This window comes from Berghia stephanieae, chromosome 10 (genome assembly GCF_034508935.2).
Source record: "Berghia stephanieae isolate SIO BIC M18660-M18661 chromosome 10, UCSD_Bste_1.3, whole genome shotgun sequence".
Taxonomy (NCBI): domain Eukaryota; kingdom Metazoa; phylum Mollusca; class Gastropoda; order Nudibranchia; family Aeolidiidae; genus Berghia; species Berghia stephanieae.
In genome coordinates, this window is record NC_088369.1 from 34585189 (window position 1) to 34604611 (window position 19423).

General features: G+C 35.6%; 1 protein-coding gene across 1 annotated transcript in view; it reads left to right on the forward strand.

The window, feature by feature from the left end:
• Nucleotides 1-2798: 2798 nt before the first annotated feature.
• The window catches only part of LOC144981026 (propionyl-CoA carboxylase alpha chain, mitochondrial-like), a 40269-nt gene continuing 23644 nt past the window's right edge, over nt 2799-19423 (forward strand). The window contains exons 1-8 of the mRNA XM_078929100.1: nt 2799-2925; nt 8487-8597; nt 11242-11358; nt 12001-12114; nt 13397-13450; nt 16015-16183; nt 18441-18519; nt 19083-19185. Coding sequence (XP_078785226.1) covers nt 2848-2925; nt 8487-8597; nt 11242-11358; nt 12001-12114; nt 13397-13450; nt 16015-16183; nt 18441-18519; nt 19083-19185 — 825 coding nt within the window. The 5' untranslated portion in view covers nt 2799-2847. The remainder of the gene's footprint in view (nt 2926-8486; nt 8598-11241; nt 11359-12000; nt 12115-13396; nt 13451-16014; nt 16184-18440; nt 18520-19082; nt 19186-19423) is intronic.

Sequence of the window (19423 nt, forward strand, 5' to 3'; positions counted from 1 at the left end):
AACTACTGGCTGCTTCGATGGCGTGTGAAAATTTAATAGTTGAAGTAGTATCTCGTCCTTCGGGGTTATTTGGCGTGAAATTGATTAGCTTGCTATCCTTTTGATGAGATGCTAGTCTTTCGCAAATTACTTTCCTCCAAATCGCTACCCTATCATTGGGGGAAGGGGGGGGGGGGGGTATCAGAAGAAAAAAATCTTGACTGCACCCGGACTAAAAAAGTTTAGTTAAGCATAATATTATCTCTAATGTTTAATTATATTTACTTTATGTAAGATGTAATTCATTACAAGTATTGGTTAATTGTTTAAATTAAATATGTAGAATAAACTTATTTCTCAAATTGAAATAAATCGTCTGTCAGATGTTGCCTGTAATAGGAAAATGAACACAATGAGCTCGGGCTCAACAAATAAAAATAATAATAATAATAATAATAATAATAATAATAATAATAATAATAATAATAATAATAATAATAATAATAATAATAATAATAATAATAATAATAATTAATAATAATAATAATAATAATAATGATATGATGATGATGATGATGATGATGATGATGATGATGATGATGATGATGATGATGATAATGAGACTATGTACGTCAAGCGATGTATATATTTCCTAGTTTTTATGTCATATACATCACGCACGGGGAGCCTAATGGTAGGTAAACAAGGATATCCAGTCGAAGTAGTATATAGACTGGTGTTCATTAGTATTGTCATCTGCCCTGTTCATCAAGGAAAATTAACTTCATTCATCCTTTAACAAAAAAAAAAAAAAAAAAAAAATCATCATAACGAAGGAAACAGAAGCAGTTAATGCCAATGCCTTTTTACTGCTACTACTACTAAACATAATAATGAACCTAACAAATAAAATTGTTACTAATCAAGAGGGTCATTAGATAGGATGGCCTGGGTCTAAAAAAAAAAGAAAAAAGAAAAGGAAAATTAACCTCAGGAAGTTACTGAACATTCTCATTTCACTCATTTCCGGAATGTGTTTATCATAATATGTCCGGGTCGACTTAGGTGCATTCTGAGAAAAAATTCTTAAGGGCAATGCCTAAGGACAATACAGAAGGCAACACCTAAGGGCAATACCTGTGTGTGTGTGTGTGTGTGTGTGTGTGGTTGTGTGTGCGCTTTGCATGTCAAGGTTAAAGATATATGTTTGTACACCACATGAGTACATTTAAGTTGAAATACTATCTTTACCACGTGTATCGTTATTGTAATATTTAATCAATAGATTTATGGCATTACTAATTAATATTAAGGGCATTCAAAGGATCTTATCCTATTTTGCCCTATACCACATGTTATGTCATGTTATGTTACCTAAGACAATACCTAAGGGCAATACACAATTCCAACCGAATCCGACTGGAAAACTCTAGGAAACACACAACACACGAAAGAGACATAAGGCCTACTTTAATCACAGAAAATCAAGAATGCAATGGAAGCTGTGAAATGGGTGGCTTTGTTGGCGAAATGTACCAATATTCAGTAAGTCATTTAGGCATTTAGGTCTTGGTAGATGATGACACACTCTCTCTCGTATCTGTAGGACTCTCGTTCGAATCCCGCTATAGACTGATTCAAAGTTGGATACTTGGAAAAGGATCTTTACTCACATTTTTTTTTCTCACCGTACTAAGGTATAAAAGCGTTGTCTATGTCGAAAAGAAGTAATATTATGATAATGCCTTACAGGTGCAGAGCCCGTCCTACATGTTGCTATCGTCTTGGGGAACCATGTAAAACACCTTGAACACATCACGTGTATATTATTTTGTATATAAAGGTACATGGATTATAAATATTATGATTTTCTTTCGTATATTTTTCATTTTATCATAATTGATTTATACATAATATATGTAGGTTGAGGCTTGATGAGAGAATATCGGCAATCGTTCTCTGGTTTGTATGACGTCACCGGCCGTTTCCGATGTTGAAAGTAGAGCGCAAGTCCTCTCCCATATCCTACTTTGTGGTTGTGCTGTGTTGATGTACGTTAAGAATGTACATGACACAGGTTTCACAACAGTAAACTGGGTGGGGTTCCTGGTCTCCAATAGTGGAAAGGAAGGCAATAGGATTCAATAATCTGATATCACGTCCGCCCAGCAACGAGCAGCTTGGTTCTAAACAAAGAAAATCGGTACTTTTTATTCTGCATGCTGGCTAGCTAGAACTTTTTCACATGTCATGTGATCAGAATGTATCAAAGTCAAAACATGAAAGGATTTATGTTTTTGTCCTCTGAATACACTTTTATGCTCATCGGAGAAGTGTTTCATAAGGGCGTTCGCCATTGTTCCGATAGTTTAGAACCAGTTACTAAGTTACTATGCGTAATTACGAGGGAAGTGACGTCACGACTGTTAAAGCCTATTAATGTGTCTGTCTTCTACCCCCCCCCCCCCCCACCCTGTTTTCCACCTGTGGGTGCCTGTGCATGTGCCGGGATGAGACGTTTAGGTGATCTCAGACTGAGTACACTGATAGTATGCTCTTGGAATCTACATATGTTCCCTATTTAAACCATTCCCCTTTGTCTTGCTTTTTCGTGTGTGCTTTCAATTGTAACTCTATATATCTTTTTTAATTATCTCATTTTTGCTGGCGCTGAAACAATCTAATGCGTCGCAAGCGCCATAAAACCCTTTAAAAAATCACAGCAGTAAACATTGAATAATAAAAGTGCGAATGCGAAAAGCCGAAGGTTTTGTCCCCTGATTGGTAACCTCTCGTTTGGTTGGAAATTAATTGATTTACAAAGTCGAAAAGGCGAAGGACGAAGATAATGTCATTGTCAACGTAAAGATGGCGGCGCCCGTAGGTTGGTTACAAGGGAGAAGAAAAGTAAAGGCTCTCATATTTTCTCTGCAAAGATGTTCAAAGGTACTTTGACTTTATTATCTTGTTTGCAATAAGACTTGATTTCTCGCATATAATTTATCCGATAAGGCTTTTAATGAATGCATGCACTATCATGTCACCAAAATGAGTGTCTTTTACCTTTTGACTTTTTGATTTTGACTTTGTTCCTTGGGAATTGGGCCTTCCTTTCTTGAAACTTCTATTAATTATAGACCTGTAAATTCTCAGTCAATTAACTGAAATCAGTCAATTTATCAAATTCAAATATTTAAAAAAAAGGAAAGAAAGAATTCACAAATCGTAGTCGAATGGCTGTCATTATTCCCAGACGCCTGTCTGGGGATAATAAAAATTCGTTATCCCCAGACAGGTGTCTGGGGATAACCAATTTTTGTTATCCCCAGACACCTGTCTGGGGATACTATCCCCAGACGCATGTAGCAAGTGGGCAGAAAGATTTTATGCAAAATGCCAAACTAGGCGTGAAAAATACCAAATATTCTGGAAAAAATACTAGTGGTTGTGTCCCAAAACAGTTAATATATCAAGTGATATTTAACACAAGATGAAAGTAAATAGTCAAATCCAGCTCTTTTTAAAAAAATATTTGAAAGCAAATGGATCAATGAAATTTCTTTTGTTACTTTGATCTGAAAACGTCAAACTGGCAATTCGACTTTTTATTTTCAACCAGGAAGAAAGTTGTTAATCATCAAATCTGTTCATAGTCCACCAACCATTTAAATTTTCATTACCTACCTACCTGTTAACTTTATTGATCATCTCTTGTTTCTATAATTTGCCCATTTTGGCCACAATTTTGGGGACGACCGGGAATAATTTTTATGTCGCGGACGAATTCCTAGGCCATGGTGTTGTTCGCCCCAAAGCCCAAAACCCACACCTGTTATTTTCCTGTCTGCTTCGCACAAGACAATAAAATTTAGTATCACACGTCCACAAAACTAGATCCAACAACATATTTTTATTCGAATCAGAGATGAAAATAACTACCGTACCAAAACAAGGAAGCAAAAATGGTGGAAATATGTTTAGCTCATATATGAATTTAAAATATTCCGATAGCGGTGTGGACAGGCAGCTCAGTGGGTAAGGCCACCTTTCATTTTACTCCTTTTAGCTGCACAGATTCGACCCAGTCGCGACCCCCCCCCCCCCTTATTTTTTTTTATTTTTTTACTTTTCTTTCTTTCTTCCCAATTGATTTTCATTGTTTTCACTTTTGTTCCGAGTTCCGAGCAAGAGTTTTTTTTTAATCAGTTGAATTTTTTATTTCTCCGATAATATTATTTCATTATTTAATTTGCTCTAGATCTATTATTGTTTTTTTTTTTTTTGTTTTGGTCAATGATAATAATAATAATAATAATTGTAATATTTGTTATTATTATTACTATTACCATCATAATCATTATTATATTATTATCAATAATAGTATTATTTTTATTATTAATACTCTTATTATCATACTATTACTATTATTATTATTATTATTATTATTATTATTATTATTATTATTATTATTATTATTATTATTATTCTTATTATTATTACTATTATTATAATTGTTATTATTATTATTATTATTATTATTATTATTATTATTATTATTATTATTATTGTTAACACTATTCCCTGCTCCGAGGGAAATCTCTCTTTTTCTTTATTTTTTTTTATATTTTGACCTAAACCTTAGAGTTTTTTGTTTGCTAAACCTTTATGTAAATGTTCCGTTTCTGAGCATGAATTTCTTAAATTGTTTTTATTTTTAAAACAATTATTGTTTTTATTTTTAAAACAATTATTGTTTTTATTTTTAAAACAATTATTGTTTTTATTTTTAAAACAATTATTGTTTTTTTTTCTCCTCTATCTGACCATTTGGTCGCTCTCTGAATATTTCTGTTTGTTTGCTTTTTAATTATTTATTCTTTTTAGACACTATTTGAGATCGGAGTGAGGACGAATATATTTGCTAGAAACTAGAAAAAAACAAGAGAGAGTTTAATAATAAAAAAAGAGGTGGGGGGAGGATGGATGGGACATTTATCCCTTTCAACGTTCTGTAAAAAGAAGACGGAATTTTAAAAAAAAAAAAAAACAAAACAAAAAAAAAAGTGACGTTACCAGGATTCGAACCCACAACGTCGATTATGATCAAACTTCCAGGGCAGACGACTAAACCATTCGGCCATGACACCCACTTCGAAGTCGACGCATATTGTGTATATGTAGTAACAACTGATTTTAATGTTGGTTAATTTTATGTTTTTATAGATATTTTATTAACTTTCCTTATTTCTATGTGCATCTGGAAACATTCCATATTCTGGAATGTGGAAATTGTTTAAAAGAGCGGAGTTTCAAATATGCGTCTGGGGATAATGAAAATTCGTTATCCCCAGACAGGTGTCTGGATATAACAAATTTTTATTATCCCCAGACAGGTGTCTGGGGATAATCACAGCGGTAAAGTAATTAGGAGTGTTCCATAACGCTACGCATAGCTCATGGGAGCCTGGGAGCCGTTAATATTAACGATGGATTTATTGCCAAGGCTAAGCGGCGCTTTTTAGAATTGGCGTGACTGAACACATCCCAGTGTAATTTCACACAGCCTTCGTTAAATTATTTTTTCACTTTCCAACCTGTCGTGATCCCAACGGTAGCCAATTTTAACTGAGCCGCCGAGCGATAAATTTCACTGTTTCGTCTAAGCCAAAATTGACCACAATTACAAGCTGTGTTTTAAAAGTATAAAAAAAAATAAAATGCGAATGCCGGAAGTAACATCTCTAGTAGATGATGGAGACACCTTTAAATCGAAAGTTAGATTAGAGGATAGATTGCTACAAGCACATTTCGATTGCCTCACATTGTAAACAAACTGGTTGACCGTTTCTTCACTGATTGAGTACCTGATTATAAGGAACAATGGTAAGTAGCCTAATTAATTCCCGTGCAAATCAGGACGTTTTCTGCCATTGTTTTGCTCAAGCCCAAGCGAGCTTGCTGTTTTGTGGCGATTTACCTTCATTTCGATTCTTTGAATTTTTCCTCTACGCCTGCCGAAGTTTCTTCTTGATAATTCACTTCTACTTCTACTTAATAATTCAGTGTATTGGCCAGAAGTCATATTTATTTAAGTTTTTTTTTCTCTGTCATTTACTGATTGAAAATCAAGTTTGCTCATTGCTACATTATTCTAATGTTCTCACAATGGCTGAGCTGTTCGTGGATCGCAATTCAGACTTGTCGAGCATTGATAAAGTTAAAGATGTGAGTGTGAGGAATAAATTCAATTGGTCATGGCTAGAAGTTAAAGATGATAATGGTGATTATTTTTCTGACTATGTCAAAAAAAATTCCAGAGGCAGGAATATGACTTTGATGAAGTCATCTTTACCTATATGAAGGACATGCTTATTTAGCATTCCTTCTACATTAAATTATGTCAGTCATACTTCCAGTAAGAAATAACACCCACTATTTTAATGTATTGTATTTATCACTCTCCTCTCCAATGATGCCCTTATTTTTTTTTAAATAATTGAATCTTCAGTTTGTCGAAGAGTTTCAGTCAATTTTTATAGAGCTCATTTACAGGTCTATAATTAGACGTTCTAATTCTAACTTCAACTTCAATGGCTGCGGCTATTCGGACTCCAGTCTGAATAGTATGCCATGGCTATTCGGACTCAAATTCCAATGCGCATGTGCAATCAACAGATTATTCAGACTCGGTCTGAATAGCTAGAGAGCTGCGCCGGGGTTACCAATACTTAGCTTCTTAATCCTTACCACCAATCATTCGTTTGGACAGAAAAAAAAAACCCAAAAAAATTACCGCTTACCGTCAAAAGCAGTTTAGATTTGAAGATGCATATGTTTTCTATCAAAAAACATTCGGTAGGCTACTAGACAATCCTTGATGAATTTCAAAATTTGTGTTTGAAATTATATCGTAAATTTTTTCATGATTCATTCCTCGCGAAATCGTGGAGGCTTACGTCTGTTTCAATGGTGCCGTCGCAAAAAAAAAAACCAAAGGTTTTTTTAAAGAGTTTATTGAGCAAAAGATACTGAAAAAAGTATCCCTAGATACTAGATAGGTATGCAATTTGATGCATAAGTGCAGTAAAAATTGGTGCGCAAAATTAGTTCGTAGCAGATGCGAGACTCTGTGTGTGTGTGTGTGTGTCTTTCTTTTTTTTTTTTGGGAGTGCTCACGTACACAGTAGCGGGGCATCTAGCCTCAGGATCTACGTACACGTAAACTGGTTTACCATTGCAACACAAGCAATAGATGGTCCTCGCTGTCGTGACCGCGCGCGCTCGTGTATGTGTGTGTGTGTGTTATTTTTTTTAAAAATCAAAACAATTTTAACCATTAATGGCGAGATTCCATCTTACATTCCCCAAACTCCAGATCTTAGTCTTAATGTTATCATTAAAAGACAAGCTTTGCGATTTATAGTTTAATTGAAGCCCGAGTCGAAATATACTCTTACTCCTGCTCTCTTGGTGAAAATGATTTATTCTGCATAAGCAATCTGGAGACAAAAATCAGTGTCACTGTAAAAGGTTAAAATTTCACGAAGTACGCATCCCCTCCCCACCCCGACTCTAAAACTGATTTTTACTACAGCCAGTGTGGAAACTCAGTCTCTCTGTAAATGAAGCAAGATGACGACAGGGTCCGTTCTCCTTTACCAATGACAAGAATCGTGTTCAAACATTCCTTGGCATCAACTACAACTGTGGTCATCATCATTCCTACAACCACTACTGCAACTGTCTTCACCACATCATCCTTGACTTGCCACCACTACCACAACCACCACCATATCAGAATACCTACCACCATTACAACACTACAGCCATTGCCACCACCACATCATCATTCCAACCACCACTACTACAACCACCACCACCAAATCATTTCTACCCCCACTACTACAAACATCACCACTGCATTATCACTGCCTCTTCTACTACAACCATTATTATCACATCATTATTCCTACCAATATTACTACAACCACAATCACCACGCCATTATTCTCACCACTACTATTACAACCACCATCATATCATCCATGCCGCCAATACAACTACAACTACCACATCATTCCTACCACCACTACTTCAACCACCACCATCACATCATCACTTTTATCAACAAAACATATAATTTAGAATTTTTTTGTGACCAGTCATTCTCCCCTTTAACAGTTATATTATGGCGACCTATCCAAGCAATGCTCTTTTATTAAATCAGGAAGTGATCTGCAAGCAGATTTGTAACTTCTAAGTATTACCTCTGTAATCAAATTATGCTTTTGATATTATGTTTTTTTATTGTCTTTTAAGACTTTACTATCGTCTGACATATTGTGCCTGAAATTTGAGGTTTTATCTGTAAAATGTGTCTTAACATTGAGGTTTTATCTGTAAAATTTTCCTGAAATTTGAAATTGGGGGTGGGCGTGCCTGATTAAATTAAATATACACTTCATTAATTTTTTATTTTTGTTTCTATTTTTTTTTTTTAATTGCAGACACTTTTTCGCGACTACAACTGCTACCTGGGTGTGAGGCCATTCAGTTCCACCATGAAGCTTTACGACAAAGAAATGTACTGGAACGACAAGACAGTGTCAAATGAAGCTGTAAGTTGCATATCTGGTTAACATTATTGATTCATTGACATTACCTTAACCTCACCTCACCTCAATGGTAAGTTATGGTCTATTTCATGATCATCCTCTATAGTCAATCAAAACACATTTTGTGTGTTTAATTACTCCTTTCAAAGTGAATGAAGCTGGTTTAAAGATATTATCATAATATTATGTTGGGGGAGGAGTCAGTGTCCGAGATATTGTTATATGCTACAACAGTTGAGAGAGAGAAAATAAGTAGGAGTGAAATATCTGTTCAATGTTACAGTTATCATTTAACGTTATAACAAGTGTAACTAAATGACAAATTGCCATATTTATGGACAATAAAGATCTATTATTATTATTATTATTATTATTATTATTATTATTATTATTATTATTATTATTATTATTATTATTATTATTATTATTATTATTATTATTATTATTATGTATTGTTCCACTTGTCCCACCCCAAGAGGGGCTGTACTCCATCACCTTTCCAGGGCCTCTGTTTGCATCTGGACTCTGACCTTCAGACAGTCTAATTTTAGGGGCAGAGATTTTATTCAGTGGCACCCATCCTTGAATTGATATGAGGTTGAGAATGCGTATACATGTTATGGCACTGTGAGCGCTCTTTAGTTTTACTCATGAAATGGAGACTGCGCTTTTTTTTTTTCTTTCTTTCTTTCTGTCTTTTTTTCTTTTCGTTTTTTTTTCTTTTTTTTTTTCTTTTTTTTTTTTTGACACATTTGTTTCTCTCAAAATGTACATTTCTGATTCCTTATGTTAGTATCTTTGTGCATTGTGTTCAATTGGAGACTAGCAATCAATCAAATTGCCATCTGTATCTAACCTTAATCTTTCTTTTTGTTGGCACTTATTCAAATTTAATTGAAAACAGTAGATTTGGGGGGGAGGGGGAGGAGGGGAACCACACTGAGAATCCTGTACAGAAATGAATGGGGATTGACTGGAATATTCTCCTAGCATTTTATTCCACTGAGAAAAAGGAACATTATATAAATTGATACAATATTTGTATTTTGAATGAAAAATCAGGCAAGTTGCACCAGAACGAGCAGATTTTACAAAGTCCAAGGAAGATCCAATGGAAAAAAAAAGAAAATTCTGTCTGCATTGACCGCAGATTGTACATCAGACCACCGATGATCGAAGCAGATGGGCTCTGATTTTGAAAATATCAAAATGACATTTTCAGGAGTAGAATGTGATGGAGAGAAAAAACTAACTTGATTTGCTTCCTGTTTTGTCACTGTAGAACATACTTTGTCTTTGTCCTGTTCCTTCCATGTTCAATGACAATGTTTGTCTGTTATGATGCAGGAAAGGGTTCACAACGGAAAGTACACTGTTGTGTGGAATATAAGCATTGAATCATCCCAACTGTCGCATAACCTCTGTGAGTAATGATATCATGTCTGACTGATAATCAGGAGATCTGAAGGTCAATCCTGGTTTTTTGAGGAGATTTTTCATTTTTCTGTTTTGTCTGTCACTGTTTCATACACACCTTTTCAAATTTTGTTGCTCTCATTGCATAGCTGTGATCGCAAGATCAATTAAGGTTTATATGGTGTCCATACTTTTATTGTGCACAATTTATCAGATTTTATTTCTCCTCATTGCAGCACTGTGCGTGATCATTAGATTAAATAGGGTGAAATGGTGTCCATACTTTTTTTATGCAAAATTCACATATTTTTTCTTTCACCTGTGCCCTTTCCATCATGTTTCATGATGTACAGTCCTTTAGGCTGGAACCTGCCACCCCTTTGAGCAGGATTTTTGTCAATTGCAAGGACCTTTCCTCCTGATCTAACAGTTTCAGTGACACATTCATAGCGGGTTTAACAAAAGAGACTGTGTAAAATCTTTCCCTAAGAATTTCCTTTTGCAGCTTGAACCTTCTGATCTAATTTAGACTGTGTTGTGAGTTTACGACTATACAGCTACACCATCAACTCATTTTCATTGCTTTATTAATGTTGTTTTTATTTCATTTGCTTTGAGCGGGTGGTTGGATGGGAGCATCACCCTTGAATCATATACCTATGATGTTCGCATGGGTGTACGATCCGATAGTGATGTCGTTTCTTCTTCTCTTTACTAGCCTATCCTGCTTCTTTGGTTTGTGATTGTATTTTTGACAGGGGATATATTTTTTTCTGTAATCTTCTGCCTGTTTGTTCTTGGTTATTTATAATTTAGCTTATGATATCTTTAGGTTATGATTTTGATTTACATTTGTACTATTTTTGTTAGATTGCTTGTTTTTTTGTTTCAGCGGTCTCTCATATAACCTCAATTGTGTTGGAAGAGACCTAAAGCAACAAAAAAACAAAACAAACAAACATTTGCTTTGATCAATCAAACAGTGATGTTTATTAAAAATGGCAGCAATTTAAATTTGATCAGATCTTAAGAACTAAAAATAAAATCCAAAGGAACTCATGATATCTTTTCTATGTATCTGTTACTCTTTTAGTCTCTTTGGCTTTGATAGATGTTACCAACAAGGGATGTAAAACTCTTTAAAAAGAGTTATTCTATAAAAAGCCAGTCATTATTTTTCTTCTAATGATTCCTTATTTGGTTTGTTTGTTGTTTTTTAAAATCCTAACAGAAATTTGACAAAGTCCTGATTGCCAACAGGGGTGAAATTGCATGCCGTGTCATCAACACTTGTCGACGTCTTGGTATCAAGACTGTGGCTGTCCACAGTGATGCAGACTCTCTTGCAGTAAGTGTGTCTCTATCCAACTTTTGATATGATTGATTGGTTGTGCTCGTGTTAATTTACATTGTATGGGACAGTGGTTGTTCCAACTTTATTTCAAGCATTTACCGAAAATTAAAATATCAACCTAATTCAGGAATATAAATTGCAGATGTGCACATATTTGCAGGTCTTATGATCAAACATTGTTGTAATGGACAATATTGTGCGTTGGCTTGGAAACATTTCTATTCCAACAATGAGCCCATAACAATTTGCGTTATCAGACCTGCAAATAAGTACACATCAGTCACTGTCTTTCTTAGTGCCAGCATCTGATAGATATATTTCCAGTTTGTTTCACAAGTTGGTCAACAAAATTTTTGGGGTTTGTTTGTTTTTGTTTGTTTTTTTAGGTGCCGGGGGGGGGGGTGATTTATTTTTTAATTAATTTTTTTTTTTTTAATTTAATGATACAAGGTGTTACTCACAAGGTATCTCTGTATCCTTTTTTAGTTCCTTTCTTTTAACGCTCAATCTTTAGTTCAAAAGCTCTGTACATTGTTGGGTTATCAAATCACCAAACAATTCATCTAAACTTGTAGCAGGCTAAAGAAAATTTGTTTTCATGAATTTCCAATGATTTCTGAATTTTTTTTTTTGAAGGTTCACACTAGAATGGCAGACGAGGCAGTGTGTATAGGACCAGCCCCAACCAGTGAGAGTTATCTCAGAATGGACAGAATCCTGCAGGCTGTCAAAGATACAGGAGCCCAAGCTGTGAGTGTTTTGAGGTTGATTAATCAGTGCTGATAGTTTGGCTCGGATCTGCAGAGGAATTTCCTCCTTTTTAAAAATGACATTTTCCTCAATCAATGGACAAAGATATGAACAAGTGTGGATGAAAGGTGCCAGACAAAGCAAGAAAGAAAAATGAAAGAAAAAAAAACCATCCAGTAGACTGATTTTTTTTTGGGATGTTTTTTTTTTTCTTCCATATTTCTTTCTTGCTTTGTCTGGCACCTTTCATACACACTTGTTCAGATCTATTTTATAAGGAATATTCTGTGAAATTATATATAATGTTTACTTTATTATTTTTTCATGTTGGACACACCAATTGCTTGAGTGTAGCTGAGTATGAAGTTTTCAAATGGCTTTATTTACGCTTCTTTTATTTTTAAATTTTGGGATCCCGATAGCTTAAGGGGTATATGCAAAGGGACCAAGATTGATCACGAGTGCAGTCATGAAGATTTTTTTTTCTGACTCCCCTCGTCTCGTCTACCCAGCACTAAATGGGTAGCTGGGTCTGGCAGAAAGTACTTTGCAATAAAATAGTCTCATAATCAAAGCAGTTGCTGTTGTACATTTCATGCTATAGAAACAGGGATAAACTCTGGCTACCTGGACATTATAGCTCCGAATGACTGTTTTTGTATTTTTGTTTTAATAATCTTGACCACAGTAATTGATGAGATCCATGTCAAAATGGCAGCTTGAGAATACTTTCATTTTTCATACAGACTTCATAGTAACTCAGAGCACATTGTTTACTGTATTCAATGGGCTTAAGCAACCTTTGCTATGTGGTTTAAGATGAAAGAATCCGTTTTAGAATCTGATACGTTATATTATTTTAACCAGCAAGTCGTTGCAGACAGGCATTTTCCACAGACCTATTGATTGACCCAGACTAAGTATTACGATTGATGCTCACTAAAAAGAAACGAAAAATTGTGATACTTTCCTATTATTAATATTGTAGGCTGTCAAGCACTTTTAAATGTCTCATACTTGAAATTAAGAGGTAAATTGATCAAAATGAAGCATGTTTTGGAGAGAGAAAAAAAAAAGAGTAAAAATGGCTTTAATCGTGAGAGAGAAGAATATTATAAATTTGATGTCTCGCTTGTCCAGTTTGTATTTGACTTCATTTTTAAGGATGTTACGTTTTCCCGATCTTACAATGTCCCGTCTTTGTTTAGCTCAACTATTTTATGAGAGATTTCCACTATATTGATGTGATTTAATTAGCCACTTTTGAAATATCATTTCACAGGTCCATCCTGGTTATGGTTTCTTGTCAGAAAATACTCAATTTGCTGCCAAACTGGTAAGTTTTAATTGCAACGAATACAGAAGTTTTCAGCTTGTGAGAATGAAACGATACTCAACAATGATTAGGTAGCTGGGTTTGTTAGATCTGGCTGAAAGTATTTTATAACAAATGAGCATCCTCCTATCCAAGATATATGACTTCCCACTTGTCAACTTCAATCGAATTATAATTGCCTGCTACACTTAGTGATGCCAGAATACTTCTCCACTCTTCTTTGCCTTTTCCGACTCGGGCAATTTCTTTCACTTTAAAGCCACATGAAAATGAAATGATCCAGAGCATGAACACATGTGGTGAACTCTCTCTGTTTGTTTTCCCTTGACTTTGTCTATGTGTGTCTCCTTGTACTTAATACTTATACTTGAGCTTTTAAATAGGGCAATATCCATTAAACATAATCTAAGCGCTTTACAAGGGTCCCGACCCAACAGCAACACTTAACATGTAGGACGAGACATGATGCCTGTTAGGCAATATTACAATTTTTTCCGATCAGGTACTCATTTTACATCTTAGTACGTTTAGAGAATGTGAGTAAAGAGCCTTTTCTAAGGCCTCAACTATGCACCTCTTAGAGCAGGACTTGAACCCAAGGCAAGTGTCATACCACTAGACCACATAGCCTTAATGTGACTGTGGAGTTTGGGTGCTATGATTGCAAGTTATATTGGAAAGACTATGTGGTCTTGTGGTATGGCACTCGCTTTTGGATCAGAAGGTCCTGGGTTAAGCGCATAGTTGAGTCCTTGGAGGAGGCTCTTTACTCACATTCTCTCACCATACTCAGGTTGACAGGGTTGTCTCGTCCCCCAAAAAATTGTAATATTGCCTAACAGGGGTCATGTCTCATCCTACATGTTATGTGTTGCTGTTGGCCAGGGACCCCTTGTAAAGTGCTTTCAGCACGTTTAGTGGATATTGCGCTATATAAAAGCTCAATTTAAAAAATTTAGATGACCTGAGGGTGAGTGATCTGCCAAAGCATTGCCTGTCAAGAAACCTAATATGCAGGGTTTGGATAAATTAAAATCTATCAAAAGCATACCTTTCACTCATAAGAAATGTTTTTTAATATCAAGCTTGTGAGCGGATGATTCCAATGGAAGAAATGTCTAGGACACATGCACTGTTATAAGTGCAATGTCCTTCAAGAAAGAAATAGCCAAATTGTCTCTCGAAATCCTGTTAAAAGCTGCATAACGGCATCCAAAGTGTACCAAGTTTAGACTAACAGAGACAAGGATAAATTCAGATTCCATGTGCCTCTTTACCCTGTAGGTCCATTACTATTTTTCCTAATCATGATTCATAGAGTTCAAAATTACAGACAAATAAAGAAGAAGAAATTGTTTCCCCATTTAACTTATATCTGAGCGTGGCTCAGCGGTACGGTCTTTGCGTTGTACCCAAAAGGTACCGAGTTTGACTACCCGCCTCGTTGTGTGGCCTTGAGCAAGTCACCTCACCTTAGCTCACTTTGCGGTGCTGCTTTGCGGATAACGCCTGGGTTATTCCAATCTTCCCTTGGAATAGACCCTAAAGACAAATTTCCCCTTGGGGATAAACAGGCCTGTAAATTTGCCAACATTTCCGGCAATTTCGGCCCGCCGGAAGAAAAAAAAAACTTTTTCATTTTGTTTCACAGCCTATTGAATTGGTAAAATTCTAAGAAAATATTCTGGCAAATGGCGATCTTTGCTCGTGTTGTCTTGAAAAAGTTCGGCTTGAGGGGGATGTTGTTCCCCTGACCCCCTACCAGGGATCCGCCCTGGACCCAGACCCAATGTCTCGCGGATGAATAAAGGGAATTCTTTATTTGGATTAAGGATGTTTCCAGATAACAGAATTCTAGTTTTCATCTATGATATGTCACTGTGTAGTTAGGAACTATTTCTTTAATTATAATTAGAAACAAAGTATATCGAGATGGTTTTGTCTTTTAAGAAGAAAAAATATATAATTTATGTGTTGTATGAGTTTGTTTGTTTTTAAAGGTTTTACGTTGCTTGCAACACATTTAGGTCATATCGGTGCCAGTAAAAAAGGGAGAAAATATTGTGAAAAAATTATAGAATTACACTTGAAGCACCAAAGAAAAGGTAAGACAAAGGGGAATTGGTAAGAATATGAAAGATATAGATTCCAAGAGCACATTGTCTGTGTTCTTAGTTTGAGATCACCGAAAATTCCAGACATAAGCCCAGGATTCCACTAAGAGGAATACACAGTCAAATGTTTACAAGATATGTTCAAAACAAAACAAAAAAAAAAACAACAAAACTATCAGTATATAACGGAGGTGATTGACAAGTAACAAAATATCACATCCCAAAACTAACACTATACATTTGACTGTTTCCCTCTTAGCCAAGGACTCCGGCAAGAGCCAGGACAAAACCAAGTAATCCCATTCCAAGACAAAGACAGAAAGCAACTCAGAAAACTGATATAGAAGGATAGAAGATACAGCAAGTGACCTCCTGCCCACCATGGGAGGTCAAAAATACCCCCAACCCATTTGTGTGAATTGATAACTTCTTTATGTATTCCACTTTCAGCAAGATCTTGGTGTTGCCTTTGTGGGTCCAAACAGTCATTCTATCTACGCTATGGGAGACAAGATAGAGAGTAAACGTATCGCCACCAAGGCCAAAGTCAACTTGATTCCTGGTTATGATGGGGTTATAGAGGATGCTGAACACTGTGTCAAGTTGGCCAACGAAATAGGTCTGTATGTGTATACAGTGAATAAGGGGGGGGGGGGGGGGGGGGAGAGAGAGAGACATTTTGGTCATCGTCCTAAGGCTCTGTTTCTTTATCATCAATGTCATTGCTATCAACAATGTTATCATCGTTATCATCATGGTGGCCTTCATCGCTTTTATTTCACAATCACCATCTTCAGCGCCAGCACTAAAATCATTCCTTTATTTTCATAATCACCATCATCCGCCCCATGTGGTGTCCGGGGTTCCTCAACTGAGAGAGTGCAAGAAAGCCAACACCAAGCCAGCAGGTCGTAAAAGGCGACTAATGGTGTGTGAGTCACTCGGTCCTCCAGGTTGGGGGTTATCGAAGGGTTATCACCCCTTCCATAAAACACAGCAACACAGACGGACAAATCAAATCCTTTTTTTAGCTTGAGCGACCGAAGCGTTTCTGCAGTGACAGAATTTATGAAGGACAACAGACAAAGCCAAAAGGACTCTGCTGACCCTTCTTCATCAATACACAGAGAAGTGATAAGATGTGGAACGAGATAAAAAAAGTTAGCTTAGGATAGAGAAGGATGGAAACTGTTTGTCTGTGGCCTATACCCTGACCCAGGGTGAAAAAGACAATGATCACCATCATCATTGTCTTCTTCAACATCATCATCATCATCGTTATCACCACCATTATCTACAACATTATAATAATCCATTTGAATTATATATTCATAATAAATTATTGTAAAAAAAATAATCATTAACCATTTACTGATTATAGATTGAAAAATTATTATCACCAGTATGAATTAAAGGATGTTAACTGGTATATCAAAGAATCTTATTTACAATTCAAATGAGTCATGGTGATAATTACTCTGAAGGGCTGTGGTTTTTGCTTAATTAGCAAGCATTTCCCAATGCTGAGCAGACACAGGTGTAAGATAAAGATCTGAAAAAGTGTTTATGAAACAGTACCGGACAAAGCAAGAAAAGAAAAACATCCCAAAAAAATCATTCTTGGATCGAACCTCAGACCTCCTGAGTACTGGTCAAAGGTGCTACCATTACACCACAGATGCTGTTTACGCTGTGAATCTTCGCTTGCATCACACAACACAAACATTGAACATAATAGAATAAGGACAGAGACATTAGAATAAAAATTTGAGCTTTTATATAGCGCAATATCCACTAAATGTGCTCAAAGCGCTTTACAAGGGGTCCCTGGCTAACAGCAATATTTAATATTTAAGATGGGACATAACGCCTGTTAGGCGATTTTACAAGAGACAACGCTGTAAACGACCAGGTACTCATTTTACACCCAATACAGTAAGAGAATGTGAGTAAAGAGCCTTTTCCAAGGACTTAACTATGCGCAGAGCGAGGCTCGAACCAAGGACCTTCTGATCCGAAAGCAAGTGTCATACCACTAGACCACATAGCCGCAGACATTAGAGTAGGTCCATTTTTAATTTTGAAATATCAAATTGAGATCTTTATCATACACCAGTGCCTGCTCCCCGATTTTTCAATTTGCGCTTTCCAAAACATGAATGGTTAAGGTGAAGAAGATTGAAATTGCTTTAAAAACTCAATCAATATTAAGAGAAAGCTCTGGCCCATGGCCAGGTGATCTTGTAGGGACCAATTAAGGAGGTGAACCATTATAGTTTCCAAAACTTGTTCTTAATTAAGGTTAAAAAAAAACAAAAAAACTTGAGCTTTTATATAGCGCAATATCCACTAAACGTGCTCAAAGCACTTTACAAGAGGTCCCTGACCAACAGCAACACATAACATGTAGGACGAGACATGACGCCTGTTAGGCGATTTACAATTTTACAGAGAAATGGATATGACCTATTGTGGTCAACACCTCTTTTCAAAAGAGTTTTACTGTTTTTATTTTAAATTTTATTTTTAAGGGGGGTTTGTTTGTTTTGTTTTGCTTTTTATGACAGTTCTGTGTCGATTCCTTTTCCTTGTCTTTTGACCCCATCTATTTGGGTTTGTCACTTTTTATCAGACTCCCATCTGTCTTATACATATTATATTTCCATTTCAGTTCAATATGTACATCTTAGCTATACCATTATTGTCATTTTATTTTCTGTAATTTAAAACAGTCAAAAGCGTTTTAAAGCTCCTTTAAACTAACATCAAACTGTTTCAAAAAGAAAAAAAAAGGGAATGCTACCGCTTATTTCTGGGTTTCCTGTTACCCTGGCATTCTGAGTTTTGTATTATCTAGTCATTCTGATTCACTTCAGGTTACCCTGTGATGATCAAAGCATCTGCTGGAGGAGGTGGGAAGGGAATGAGGATAGCCCGCTCAGATGAAGAAGCCCGGTAAGGTGTATGCGTGCTTTGGGATGTCCATGGCATGGGCCTTTTAAAGTGGTACTGTTTTTGTTTTTTTTTAAGGGGTATGGGGTTACTTTCTTTTTTTCTTTTTTAAAAATTTCTTTCTTTCTTTCTTTCTTTCTTTCTTTCTTTCTTTTTTTTTTTATTTTTTTTTTTTTTTTATTATTATTGTTATTATTATTATTATTTATTATTATTTGTTTATTATTATTATTTTATTATTATTAAAATCATCGTTTTTGTTCGTTAATTATACTTTTTTGTTTTTCAAATGAAAAGCAGATATTCCCCATTCTCTAACAAACATTGTACAGTCTTAAGAGAGGGGAAAAGGGCATGTTTCTTTTAATTTTGCCTGTATATCTGTAGCGTATAGGAAGTTTCATGTTTTCACATAAGATGCAATAAGATGATGGAGTTGTTTCCCCTGAGAGGAGTTGTTTCCCCTGAGAGTGTTTCTTCTCATGTTTGTTTTGTATGTGCTTCCATCCCTCCTCCCCATCCCTATCGGCATTAATTTATAATATTTTTCGTTCTCTCGTCTTCAGGCAGGCATTTAGACTTTCATCCCAAGAGGCCAAGTCAAGTTTTGGTGATGATAGAATGTTGATTGAAAAATACATTGAGGATCCCAGACATATTGAAGTTCAGGTGAGTAATTGAACCTTTATTTATTTATTTTTTATTTTTTTTTATTTTATTTTTTTTTTTTTTGGGGGGGGGGGGGTATTTCTTTTTAGTTATAAAAAATAATAATGACAGTAATAAACTGGCAAACTCGTTGGATAAAGTGTTAGCGTATCGAAATGTACTTGACACCAGATCTTATAGATCCAGCAACCCAATTACTGACGGATGGACAAAGGGGGGGGGTAGAGAAAAATCCTGC